The 13,938-nt window shown below is 35.3% G+C and overlaps 2 protein-coding genes across 3 annotated transcripts in view; both read right to left on the reverse strand.

Annotated features, from left to right (window-relative positions):
• ome (dipeptidyl peptidase 4 omega) overlaps positions 1–13,938 on the reverse strand; it is a 349,535-nt gene that overhangs the window by 112,503 nt on the left and 223,094 nt on the right. The window lies entirely within an intron of this gene.
• Positions 2,722–6,127, reverse strand: LOC138711034 (myb/SANT-like DNA-binding domain-containing protein 3). The gene is made up of 4 exons (XM_069842323.1): positions 5,429–6,127; positions 5,199–5,349; positions 3,147–3,283; positions 2,722–3,060 (listed from the first exon to the last, which is right to left on the reverse strand). The coding sequence occupies exons 1-4, from the start codon at positions 5,792–5,794 to the stop codon at positions 2,746–2,748; spliced, it is 969 nt and encodes a 322-aa protein (XP_069698424.1). The 5' UTR covers positions 5,795–6,127; the 3' UTR covers positions 2,722–2,745.

The following is a 13,938-nucleotide window of genomic DNA, read 5'->3' on the forward strand; positions in this document are numbered from 1 at the left end:
TTACGAACGCACTTATAAATTTATTTATTTATTTATTTATTTATTTATTTATTTATTCATTCATTCATTTATTTGTGGGACATGTCTGCATAAATAAATACATACAAACATACATTTACACGAAGTACTTGTCTTTAGAGCTTGGTAACTGAGGCTTTCGGTGTACTCACAACATTCCTATCAAAGGCACGGTATCACTCTTTATTGCCATGAAATCAGTTTGTGATTTCGACACAAACGCAAACATACTCGTATTTGTAAATATCTGTATACAAAACATTACAACTTCCCACAAAATTTGTATTTAATACAACTACGTCAGCATTCGTAAGAAATGATTCGAAACTCTTTTCCTTCAAACACTCTGAACAGAAGGCGATCACAGTCAAACTGTCGTATGACATGTAGGCCCGATTGTATAAAGCATTTAATCTTAGATCAGAGGTTAAATTGATCCTCGTTCTAGCTGAACTTCGAATTTTGTGTTGTATAAAGTCTAATCTGAGATTAATTTGTCATAAACTAAAGTCAACTTTGACTGAAGAAATTTCTCCGATTAAGTTAGATGATCCAAGTTCAGTTACGTCTTTTTCTGTTTGAAATATACGAGTGGCAGATTGTGCAAATAGAATAACATTATTATTAATATTAATAGATATGGTAAGTACATATACTTCTTCTTTTTTTCAATTTCTTGCCTTAATACATAATACATAAACATTCTTATATTTTATAAGGCTATATCGTGTTCGTGTTCAGCAGTATCAAATAATATAACCTATAATTATATTATGTTCATAACAATCATTAATTAATTATTAATGGATATGATATGCACATGCATAAATTTTCAATTAACTGTATTACTAAATGAAAATGGTCGTCTTATAAAGGTTAATTAGTATCAAACACCATAACATGATAACAACATAACCTATAACCTATAATTATGTCAATTATTATTATTATTGATATGGTAGGTAAATGTTTTATATATATTGAATTCCACGTATTACTAATCGAAAATTGTTATTTTATAAGGCTTTATCATGTTCAGCAATATAAACATAACACAATAACAACATAATCTATAATTAGGTCTATATTATGTTCACAACCATTATTATTAATAAATATGATACGTAAATTTATACATATTCAATTTCATGTATTATTAAACGAAAATTGGCGTTTTATAAGATATCATGTTCAGCAATATAAACATGAGTTAACACGGTAACAACATAACCTATAATTGTCAGTTATTATTATTATGGTATATATATATATATATATATATAATATTCCACGTATTACTAATGAAAATTATTTTATAAGGCTTTATCATGTTCAGCAATATAAACACGAGTTAACACTATAACAACATAACCTATAATTAGGCCTATAAATTTGTGCATATTCAATTTCACGTACAGTATTACTAAACTAAAATTATTTTATAAGGCTTTATCATATTCAGCAATATAAACATAACACGATAACAACATAACCTATAATTAGGCCTATATTATATTCATATTATGTTACTAAACGAAAATTATTGTGTAAGTATTTTGTCGTGTTTAGCAATATCAAAGAACATGAAAACGACATAGGCCTAATCTATAATTATGTTATATTCATTGTATGTTACTTTGTTATTTTATAGATATCAGACTATTCTGACAGTTCTACAGATGAGGATATTGAATTTCACCGGGCTCCCCGTGTATTTCATGACAGGGGAAATCCTTTCACGGACATGAATGATAAACAGTTCAAATTTAGGTATCGCCTAGATAAAAATACTGTAGAACAATTAGAACTGAGACTGAGAGGATTTCTGCTGAAACCAACCAGGAGAAATAAACCGCTATCACCAATGTTCATGATATTGGTAACACTAAGATACTTTGCAACAGGGAGTTTCCAGATGGTTGTTGGCGATTTACTAAAAGTGGATACAGCAACTGCCTGCAGAACCATACACAAAGTCTCTTATGCAATAGCTGCAATGAAACCGGACTACATTAAAATGCCAAGCGGAGGAAATAATGTGAGGAAAACAATGCGTGATTTTTTTGATATAATGCGTTTTCCAGGTGTTTTGGGAGCTATAGACTGCACGCATATACCAATTACTTCTCCCGGAGGTGAACATGCAGAAGTCTATAGGAACCGGCATGGATATTTTTCCCTGAATGTGCAAGCAATATGTGATGCTAAGCTGAGGTGCCTAAATATTGTTGCAAGGTGGCCAGGATCTGCCCATGACAGCAATATTTTTACAAATTCAAGAGTGCACGCTCAATTTGAAACTGGGGATATTGCGCAAGGATTATTACTTGGCGACAGTGGCTACCAATGTTCCCGGTATCTACTAACCCCGGTGCGTCATGAGGAAACTGATGCAGAGCGAACTTACAATCGAGCCCACAAAAAAACTAGATCTGCAATTGAAAGAACTTTTGGGGTGGTAAAACGACGATTTCCTTGTCTCAGTATGGGGCTCAGGGTAAAACTACCCCGTGCTCCAGTTATCATAGTTGCTGCATTCGTTTTACACAACATAGCAATAAATGCAGCGGATGAAGTTCCTGAAAGAGATGAAGCTGTGTATGGAGCAAGAAGAGCCTATGAGGAAATCCCAGTACCTGCTGAAAATGAGAACAGAAGGGAGAACACTGCAGTAAGGACAGCAATTATTAATAATGTATTTAGGTAAGAATATAACAATATTTACATTCAATTTTCCTTGTTGTGTATGCCTAATTTTCGTTTTTTTTCTAGAAGTTCTAATTCTTTCATTTCTTTTCCTAATTTCAAATTATACATTTTAATTTCATGTTCTGCTTTAAAACACTTGACTTTCATTTTATGCTCTTCTTCCAAACACTGCAATCTCCTTTTGTAGAAATTAAGTTTAGACTCAAATGCAGTGTTGCCTTTCTTTTTCTTAGGAGACCTTGACATTGTGTGAGCGGCAGCTGATTTCGAGGTGGAAGCAGTAGTGTGGTGACCAGCTGATACAGAAATGTCAGGAAGAGCTACATCATCAGTCTGAAAATGAAATGAAAAATGTTACTGTTTGTAAATAAATACAGTATAGCATTCAGGATCTATGTGTAGTACTGTTTCTCACTTACTTCTTCCATAGAATTATCCACAGCCTCATTGTGTGTCCGTTCCATAAGGATAATATTTTCCCCTTCCTTTAAGCCTTGTACGCCTTGTGATTCATTGGATGTGGCAATAGAAATACTATCCCCACTGCCGTGCATATCTGCATCAAAACAACATAATAGTTACAATAAGTTTAAAATCACCAAAAATAGCTAAATGCAAAATCAAGGTGTAACATCAAAGCTTACTTATTTTGCTTAAAGAACAGATGATAACAATGACATAGAATAAACATCCAGGTCCACAACTATTTTGAATAGGGGAGGATTAACTTCTAAATTTTATAATTAGGCCGTACATCTCACTTGATCATATATTTCAGAGGAAGAACACTTGTTGCATACATCTCAAGTCTGATTAGTGAACTATGTTATTAATGCAATGGAGGGGAAAGGAATTGGCCACCCTACCCAAGGCCCTCGATATGTACAGGACTGAAGGTATCCTACATTCCAGACAATGATGTCACCTCAGTGGGCGACTGCAAATTAATAAACTTAAGGGTTATCGAGGTCTCGGTGGAATACACTTGTTGATTCAGTGTTGAAATAGAATTATTAGTGTCAAGAAGTTGAAACTTCTGTGTACAGTATAAACTATAACAGTATAGTGATGTAAAGTGAATTTTTAATGACTTTTATAAAACAATGGATCTGTAATAATCTGTACCAATCTTAGATCAGAGGTTAAATTGATCCTTGTTTCAGCTGAACTTGGAATTTTGTGTTGTGTGGTTCCAAACAGTATTCAGATTGCTGACTGAACATACAAACTTATAACAATTTTATTTAACTTATATGAACATAAGTGTTCCTTAATTACTTCAAATTTCTGAATTTTCCTTCCTGATAAATTAAACAAACTTCATTGCACTTAAAATCACATATCTTCCAACTTTTTAAGTTAAGAAATATATAAGCTAATGGATAAAATTCAATAAAAAAAATTCACTCTACTATTTTCAAGTCATGCAAGCCTACGTAGGCTATATTTTTTTCTGCCATTGTCACACAGTATTATGTACAATGCTAGTACAATTTGCACGAATATTTTTATATTAAAATTGTTCGATATTCTTTGTCCCATGGTAATCTGTAGTGAGAGAAAGATCAGTTAAGTAAATTAAATGGAGATTTTCTTTCCTTGGAAATATGTATGAAGTGATTTCTTTGACAGTAGCTTAAGGATTAGAACACTGTAGGTGATGGAAATGCATGAGATGCAGTCTAGTAGAAACTCACACATTCATATTACAAAGGAATTTCTCCAGAAAAGCTACACCAAAGTAGGCATAATTCTCTTCCATTACACTGACTTCTATATGTGTATAATGATAAACACGTGGTTTTACTTTGCATCCACAAATATTTTCAGTATAAAAATCGTTTAATATAAATTATAAAATATATTTAGACTTACCTATATATTCTAATGCAGTGTTGTTTCCCTATTTCCTACTTGTTGCAAATGTAACTAAACCAGAGAAGTCCAGAACACAATACTAGAGAAATTGACCATGTTTCGTTTCGGACCTCTAGAATGTTATATTGGTAATCACTACTTACTTAGAAGTGGAGGTGGGGCTACAACAATGCATTAGAATGTATAGGTAAGTATCAAACGATTTTTATGCTGAAAGTATTTGTGGCTGCAAACTAAAACCACGTGTTTATCAGGGAAGCAAAAGAAAATAATTATGCATTCTTTGGTGTACCTTTCCTGGTGAATTACAAAATAATTTACATTTCGGCATATAAAGATCTGCTCTTTAATCATGAAAATGATCATATACCAGCATTGTTTTCATTTTCATGTAGTTGTTGTCCGAATACAGGTCTGAACCTCACAATTGATACCAACAAGTCACCACTTATGAGGCACCTAGTCCAGAAGATAATTTGGTAGGGTGACTAATTCCTTTCTTCCTCCATTGCATACATCACCGAATAGCTACATATTAAACTAATCAGACTTCGTAAACTTAATTCGTAGCTTACATAAAATAAACAGCTTACCTAATATGACCTCAGGATGAAAATCTACATCATCATCAAAGGGATTGGCCAGAGGTAGAAACTGTGTTTGCAATGTCGCAATCAATTTCAACCCTGTTTCATCCACAGTCGGTTTTTCAAAGCTGCCACCTCCCGTTTTATGCAGCTGAATCTGAAAAAGATTGATATGGCATATGATGATTTCCATTAACAAAATACACCACAAATTTTTGTATACTTTGAAGACTTACCTTGTCATGGGCAAATGCTTTTTTCGTTCTTTTTTTTATATTTTCGTAGCACATCTTTAATGATTTCCAATGACGGGAAGGACGGCTTAAGTTTCTAGAATTAAATTCCGAGGCCACTTCTCTCCATGCATGTTCTTTATCTGCAGATGTAGCAGCGTCAGTCTTCTTTGATTCTATTATTCCCTTGTAGTTGGAAAGGATAATTTCTACAAGCATATCCCTTTCTTCCTTCGAAAAATTTGGAGAACGGTCAACCTTCTTCTTACTGTCCGCCATTATTTCCAATAAACAAAAACAAACCAGTGTCTCCAACAGAGTGTACGGAAAGTCGCCAAAAAGTAGTTCGAAAGTCGCTGTATTTCCCATTATTAACAAAGAAAGATTAAATTTTATCAGTATGGGGTCATAAAAAAGTCGCTAAATCCCTATTTAAGCAATATAACAGTTAAAAGAAATTGTTGTTGAAAAAGAGTTAAAGTCGCTAGATTGGCAACACTGAACAAACGTGTATAACATGGTCCGCGCATCACGTATTTCACCTGTTTATGCGATGTTGCCAAATCCTTTTCACGTGAACTTAGATTGCATTTGAACCAAGGTAATTTGATCGCAGAAAAGTTTTATACAATAGAAGAAGTGTCTGAACTCGGTTCACTTTTCGATCTTCGATCAAAATTGATCTTTAGTCAGGGAGTTTTATACAATTGGGCCGTAGAGTGCGATATTTCAATAAATCACAGATTTCTTCATACGTATCAGTCAACTCTGGAAGCTGTGTGAATGTGAAGACATAAACTTTCATCGTATGTTTTCTAATTTTACTTCAACAATTGTGATGTAATTCCAAATTAAACAAGCGTATTCTAATTCTGACCAGACAGAGCAAGATAAAATATCAAAAGTGCGTTCTCGTGAAGAAAGTCATGGCCGGTATTACACGAGACGTTCTAATTTAAAAGTAAACAAACCGTCAACATGAATTTACCAATATACCCGTACGAACATATCAATCTATTTTAACCAAAGTAATTTGATTTCACATTTAAATAAAATAACACCTAAGTTACTTTCGCAACTCATGGACGAACTGAATCTATTTTGAATTTAGAAAGTCTTTCACATCGTTCCGCATGTTGTTTTGCTTCGTAAGTTGCGAAATATTAGTCTATCTACAGACTACAGAAATTGCTTTAGGAACTACTATTTCCACAACATGGACGCCCATGTTGATCTTTGATAAATCTCCATAGGCCTACTCTTCACTGCAATATATGAATCGTCTACTATTCGCTGAAGACTAAGGCCCAATTGTATAAAACTCCCTGACTAAAGATCAACTTTGATCGAAGATCGAAAAGTAAACCGAGTTCAGACACTTCTTCTATTGTATAAAACTTTTCTGCGATCAAATTACCTTGGTTCAAATGCAATCTAAGTTCATATGAAAAGGATTTGGCAACATCGCATAAACAGGTGAAATACGTGATGCGCGGACCATGTTATACAGGTTTGTTCAGTGTTGCCAATCTAGCAATTTTAACTCTTTTTTCAACAACAATTTCTTTTAACTTTTATATTGCTTAAATAGGGATTTAGTGACCTTTTTAGCACCCCATAGTGACACAATTTAATCTTTCTTTGTTGATAATGAGAAATCTAGCGACTTTACAACTACTTTTTCGCGACTTTCCGTATTACACTCTGTTGGAGACACTGTTTTTTTTTTTTGCAATGTAAATAATGGCGGACAATAAGAAGAAGGTTGACTGTTCTCCAAGTTTTATCATGTTATGGTGTTTGATACTGCTAAACATAATAAAGCTTTATAAAACGACAATTGTCGTTTAGTAATACAGTTAATTGAACATTTATGAATGTACCTATCATATCCATTAATAATTAATGGTTGTTATAAACATAATATAATTATAGGTTATGTTATTTGATATTGCTGAACACGATAGAGCCTTATAAAATATAAGAATGTTCGTGTATTAAGGCAAGAAATTTAAAGAAATGCATATGTACGTAACATATCTATTAATATTAAAATAATGGATATTTTATTTGCACAATCTGTCACTCCTATATTTCAAACAGAAAAGAAATAACTGAACTTGGATCATCTAACTTAATCGGAGAAATTTCTTCAGTCAAAGTTGACTTTAGTTTGAGACAAATTATTCTCAGATTAGACTTTATACAACACAAAATTCCAAGTTCAGCTGAAACAAGGATCAATTTAACTTCTGATCTAAGATTAAATGGTTTATACAATCGGGCCTAAGTCTTAAAACAACAACAACAAATAATAATAATAATAATAATAATAATAATAATAATAATAATAATACTTACTACTAATGGCTTTTAAGGAAACCGGAGGTTCATTGCCGCCCTCACATAAGCCCACCATTGGTCCCTATTCTGAGCAAGATTAATCCAGTCCCTACCATCATATCCCACCTCCCTCAAATCCATTTTAATATTATCCTCCCATCTACGTCTCGGCCTCCCCAAAGGCCTTTTTCCCTCCGGCCTCCCAACTAACATTCTATATGAATTTCTGGATTCGCCCATACGTGCTACATGCCCTGTCCATCTCAAACGTCTGGATTTAGGGGAGAGTCGGGTAGTATCGGACAGTGCGTTTCTTTCATCTACCACCATATGGTAGTACCTGAATGGCATGGTTACGTTTCTCTATGCGACAACACAGAAACGTAACCATGTCAATCAGGTACTATCATCGTGTGGTAGATGAAAGAAACTCACTGTCCGATGTTACCCGATGTCCGATGCTGCCCGACTCTCCCCTTATGTTCCTAATTATGTCAGGTGAAGAATACAATTCGTGCAGTTCTGTGTTGTGTAACTTTCTCCATTCTCCTGTAACTTCATCCCTCTTAGCCCCAAATATGTTCCTAAGCACCTTATTCTGAAACACCCTTAACCTCTGTTCCTCTCTCAAAGTGAGAGTCCAAATTTCACAACCATAAAGAACAACCGGTAATATAACTGTTTTATAAATTCTAACTTTCAGATTTTTTGACAGCAGACTGGATGACAAAAGCTTCTCAACCGAATAATAACAGGCATTTCCCATGTTTATTATGCGTTTAATTTCCTCTCGAGCGTCATTTATATTTGTTACTGTTGCTCCAATAATAATAATAATAATAATAATAATAATAATAATAATAATAATAATAATAATAATAATAATGATAATAATAAAGTGTCTGATATTTTGACACGAGGTACTTAGGACATTTAAAAAAAGTACAGATTCAGTAAATCAGCTGCCATTAAGTCCAGAGAGCTTAAAACGCTAATATCAGGCAAAGATCATACTTACACGTAACCATGACAACACAAAGATAAAACAAATGGGTTACACCAATATTCTCTTATGAATGGAAGTGTTGATAGAAATAAAACCAACTGCGTCGTTTGAAAGGTCGACTTCAGGCGGAGACTGAACAACTGGTCGCATCCAGATACCACCAGAAGGAAACTGCAACAGGAGTAAAGGATAACAGCCGATCCTGTAGCACTGGCATTGAAACAATTCAATAGATTGTAATCGGGTACTAAACCTTGCCGAGCAAACATTGCAAGTCGTCAAGATAGTTTATTAATAATACGAGAAAGAATATAAGCCCAAACTTGTTCATTCATTCATAGTGTTCTGCCCAACAGTAGGTCTTTCACTGCAAAACCAGCATTCCCCAATCTTTTCTATTTTCTGCCTCCCTCTTAGTCTCCCAATACAATCCATTTATCTTAACGTCGTCTATCATCTGATATCTGCTTCTGCCCCGAACTCTTCTCCCGATCACCATTCCTTCCAGTGCACCCTTGAGTAGGCAGTTTCTTCTCAGCCAGTGACCCAGCCAATTCCTTTTCCTCTTTCTGATCAGTTTCAGCATCATTCTTTCTTCACCCACTCTTTCCAACACAGATTCATTTCTTATTCTGTCTGTCCACTTCACACGCTCCATTTTTCTCCATATCCCCATTTCAAATGCTTCTAGTCGCTTCTCTTCACTTCGTCACAACGTCCATGTTTCTGCTCCATACAATGCCACACTCCACACAAAGCACTTCACTAGTCTCTTCCTTAGTTCTTTATCGTGACGCCCGCAGAAGATGCTCTTTTTTCTATTAAAAGCTTCCTTTGCCATTGCTAACCTCCTTTTGATATTTCCAAGAAACTAGTTCGATTAATTAAAATGTGTCTCAGTGAAACTTACAGCAGAGTCCGTTTAGGCCAGCTTCTGTCTGAAGCTTTTCCATTTCACTGCGGGCTAAAGCAGGGAGATGCACTATCACCTTTACTTTTAACTTCGCTCTAGAATATGCCATTAGAAAAGTCCAGGATAACAGAGAGGGTTTGGAATTGAACGCGTTACATCAGCTTCTTGTCTATGCGGATGACGTGAATATGTTAGGAGAAAATCCACAAACAATTAGGGAAAACACGGGAATTTTACTTGAAGCAAGTAAAGAGATAGTTTGGAAGTAAACCCTGAAAAGACGAAGTATATGATTATGTCTCGTGACCAGAATATTGTCGAAATGAAATATAAAAATTGGAAATTTATCCTTCGAAGAGGTGGAAAAATTCAAATATCTTGGAGCAACAGTAACAAATATAAATGACACTCGGGAGGAAATTAAAAGCAGAATAAATATGGGAAATGCGTGTTATTATTCGATGAGAAGCTTTTGTCATCTAGTCTGCTGTGAAAAAATCTTAAAGTTAGAATTTATAAAACAGTTATATTACCGGTTTTTCTGTATGATTGTGAAACTTGGACTCTCACTTTGAGAGAGGAACAGAGATTAAGAGTTTTTGAGAATAAGTTTCTTAGGAAAATATTGGGGGCTAAGAGGAATGAAGTTACAGGAGAATGGAGGAAGTTACACAACACAGAACTGCACGCATTGTATTCTTCACCTCACATAATTATGAATATTGAGATGGGCAGGGCATGTAGCACGTATGGGCGAATCCAGAAATGCATATAGAGTGTTAGTTGGGAGACCGGAGGGAGAAGACCTTTGGGGAGGCCGAGACGTAGATAGGAGGATAATATTAAAATGGATTTGAGGGATATGATGATAGAGACTGGATTAATCTTGCACAGGGTAGGGACCGATGACGGGCTTATGTGAGAGCGGCAATTAACCTGCGGGTTCCTTAAAAGCCATTTGTAAGTAAGTAACCTCCTCTTGACTTCCTGGCAGCAGCTCATGTTATTGCTTATAGTACACCCCAAGTATTTGAAGCTGACCACTTGCTTTACTGCCTCACTTAGAATTCGCAAGTTTACCTTCTTTACTTTTCTTCCTGTAACCATGGTCTTCGTCTTATTTGCATTTATCTTCATCCCATAGCCTACTGCTCACAGCTGTCATTTAGCTCCAGTAGCATATCCCTTAGTATCATCTCTTCTGATAACAATGCCGTATCATCAGCAAATCTTATACACTTTATTCTTGTTCCTCCTACTATCACTCCTCCCATGTTCTGAAAACAGTTCTTCACTAAATTCTCCAAGTAGATGTTGAACAAGGTAGGTGATAAAGGGCATCCTTGTCGTACTCCTATTCCTATTTCACTTCCCTCTGACATGTTTTCTATTATCCTGACTTTGACTCGTTTCATATAGTTACTGAACAGCCTTCTCTCGTTCCAATATAAACCAATTATCATCAGGAGTCTACGATAACAGAATTAATTAATGAAGGCACGCAATATATTTTCTCGTCATATGGAGTGACATTTCGAAATTAGTCCCAGCTCGTAACAAATTTTTCACTGTGGTTCACTCAAAGTGTATCGTACGTGTCTATTACCACTTTAATATTCGAGAGCTCGCGATTACAAATCAAACGAGAGGTCGCACAGATCTGTAGCTGCTCTCGATGCCGAGATATTACTGAGAGAAACCGCGCGGCAAGTCTAATTTTACACGCAACTTCAGCGCTCTCATGCCCATAGCGAGGGAAGGTGGCGACATTGGGCGTTCATGGCGTAACTACTAATAAAATTAGCATTAGGCTGTGGCTCATGGTGTTGTTACAGTAGGCATTTAATTTTTGTTTGTTCCACCATGGATCCCGGAACGGGTGCCGATACTCGGTGCTGGGAAAAACGTGTTCTGAGTAAAAAAAAAAAAAATAGAAAATATGGAGCGGGAGTTCAGGTCAGAGTGAGTTTTATACGTGCCGACCTCGACCCGCCCATGGCCCGCGTCCCACAGAGATGTTGACGCGACAATCAAGTAATGTGGCCGAGAAACGCGTGATTGACGTTTCCTGGTGGAGACGGCCGCCACTGTTGCAGTCACAGCCGCTCGATGCAGTAACGTCAGCTACCGATCTCACAGCCTTATAATATTATATTTCATTACAATGAACTGCCATATTTATAATTTGCAATTCATGTTGAGAAATAGTCAGCTAAGCCTCTTGTTAATAACATATATCAAAATATAATTAATTATTTATTCCGTCTTATGGCTTAAGCATTGATTACATATGAAAGAAAACACTGATGTGTTACATCTTATTTAGTCTTAATACTAACGTTTTCGCCCTTTGTAGGGCATCTTCAGGTACGAGTTATAACAGATATCATCTAAAATCAATTACAAAAACTTTGCTTTACATTTGAAAATGACATAACTAGAGTAAAAATATGACATAGTGACAATATTAATCATCCAAAATAGCATTAAAAAGATCATGTCAAATATTGAAAACAAATTAAAACGACGTAAGTTTGCATAGCTATGAAGTAATACTGAATACGGTCCACGCCTGTGGAGTAACGGTTAGCACGTCTAGCCGCGAAACCAGGTGGCCCGGGTTCGATTCCCGGTCGGGACAAGTTACCTGGTTGAGGTTTTTTCCGGGGTTTTCCCTCAACCCAATAGGAGCAAATGCTGGGTAACTTACGGTGTTGGACCCCGGACTCATTTCACCGGCATTATCACCTTCATATCACTCAGACGATAAATAACCAAAGCTGTTGATAAAGCGTCGTAAAATAACCTACTAAAAAAATACTGAATACGTGATGTTGGCATACAAAGTAGATCTCAATACATTGCTGTCCTAAATATATTGTACTGTTGCCAGTAACTTGTTGAAAGTGAATAGAGAAGCATACAGAGAGTTGTAATCAATGTGCTGATCATATTAAAATCAATAAATTACTAGAAATATAAAAAAAACCTGATATTACTAAATGTAGAGTCGTAAAAGCAAATATGAACTGGCTAATTTCGATGGAGCGAGTAAAATTCTTGTTAAGTGTTCTGTGCTCTCATATAAAATCATGCGAAAAATCTAAATCATCACCGTTCATAGGTTGTTGAAATGAAGGGATGCAGTTTATTCAATTAAACTAATAACATGTGCAACAAATACATCCCTTCATTTCAACATTTCAGAAAGCCTGTGTACGGTGATGTTTTAGATTTTTCGCATGATTTTATACGAGAGCAGTGTTTTCTTTTATATGTAATCAATGCTTAAGCCATAAGGCGGAATAAATAATAATTATACTTTGATATATGTTATTACCATATTTATGTCTGACTACAACGCACCTTATTGAATTATTGTGCTCGCCCTCGTATATCTTGTATTAATTCGTAGTTTCCTGCTCCGTCCACTAAAGGCCTACACGTTCTTAAAATCGTAGCGCTGCAAACATCCGGTTATGAATCGCTTGGATATTTTACATTCGCTTAATTTCTGACGCGAATTCTAATGAATGACATATGTATACCAGTATTATTATTATTATTATTATTATTATTATTATTATTATTATTATTATTATTATTGTTTGTTGTTTAGTCAACTGCCCGAAGACAGGTCTGAACCTCACAAGTGATACCAACAAGACACCACTTATGAGGCAACTAGGCCAGAAGATAATGGGGTAGGATGGTCAGTTTCTTTCCCCCTCCATTACAAAGATAGCCGAGTAGCTTACATATTACACTAATCAGACTTCAGATGCATACAAACAATTGAAAGGTTTTTTAAAAAATAACCGTAGTCCAAAAAATGAAAATTTGAAATAGGCCATTAAGCATATGATGAGCGTATTGTATCGGCAATATACTGAATTAGTTGTTAAGGGAAAAAAACACCATAGACCTATGTTATAGGAGTGGAAATTTTCAGTGGTTTTCATAAAACAACCATAGTCCAAAGACTTTTTGTGAAAACAGATATTGTCCAGCCAGGACGATGGTAGCCTTTACAAATATCCCCTTCGTATCATCTTGAAACATTTATCCATACAATTTTAAACTGTAGTAGATTGACAGTACTGCTTCTTATGTACGCAGCAAAAGCCATCCCAGGGAAAAATACTTCAGCACGTGAACTGTTATATTAGTTATGGACTCTTCTTTGGGTGCATAAGTAATCCCATGAAAGAAACGTAGGCAACGAAAGAAGAAGAAGAAGCAGAATATACT

This window comes from Periplaneta americana, chromosome 12, assembly GCF_040183065.1.
Source record: "Periplaneta americana isolate PAMFEO1 chromosome 12, P.americana_PAMFEO1_priV1, whole genome shotgun sequence".
In the NCBI taxonomy this organism is placed as follows: domain Eukaryota; kingdom Metazoa; phylum Arthropoda; class Insecta; order Blattodea; family Blattidae; genus Periplaneta; species Periplaneta americana.

Bases quoted from the DNA above. Each gene is read 5' to 3' on its own strand.
- LOC138711034 (XM_069842323.1), bottom strand. From the start codon at position 5,794: ATGGGAAATACAGCGACTTTCGAACTACTTTTTGGCGACTTTCCGTAC. The intron at 5,350-5,428 runs GTAAGTCTTCAA...AATCTTTTTCAG, and splicing joins AAGCATTTGCCCATGACAAG to ATTCAGCTGCATAAAACGGG. The intron at 3,061-3,146 runs GTAAGTGAGAAA...TTTCATTTTCAG, and splicing joins TGGATAATTCTATGGAAGAA to ACTGATGATGTAGCTCTTCC.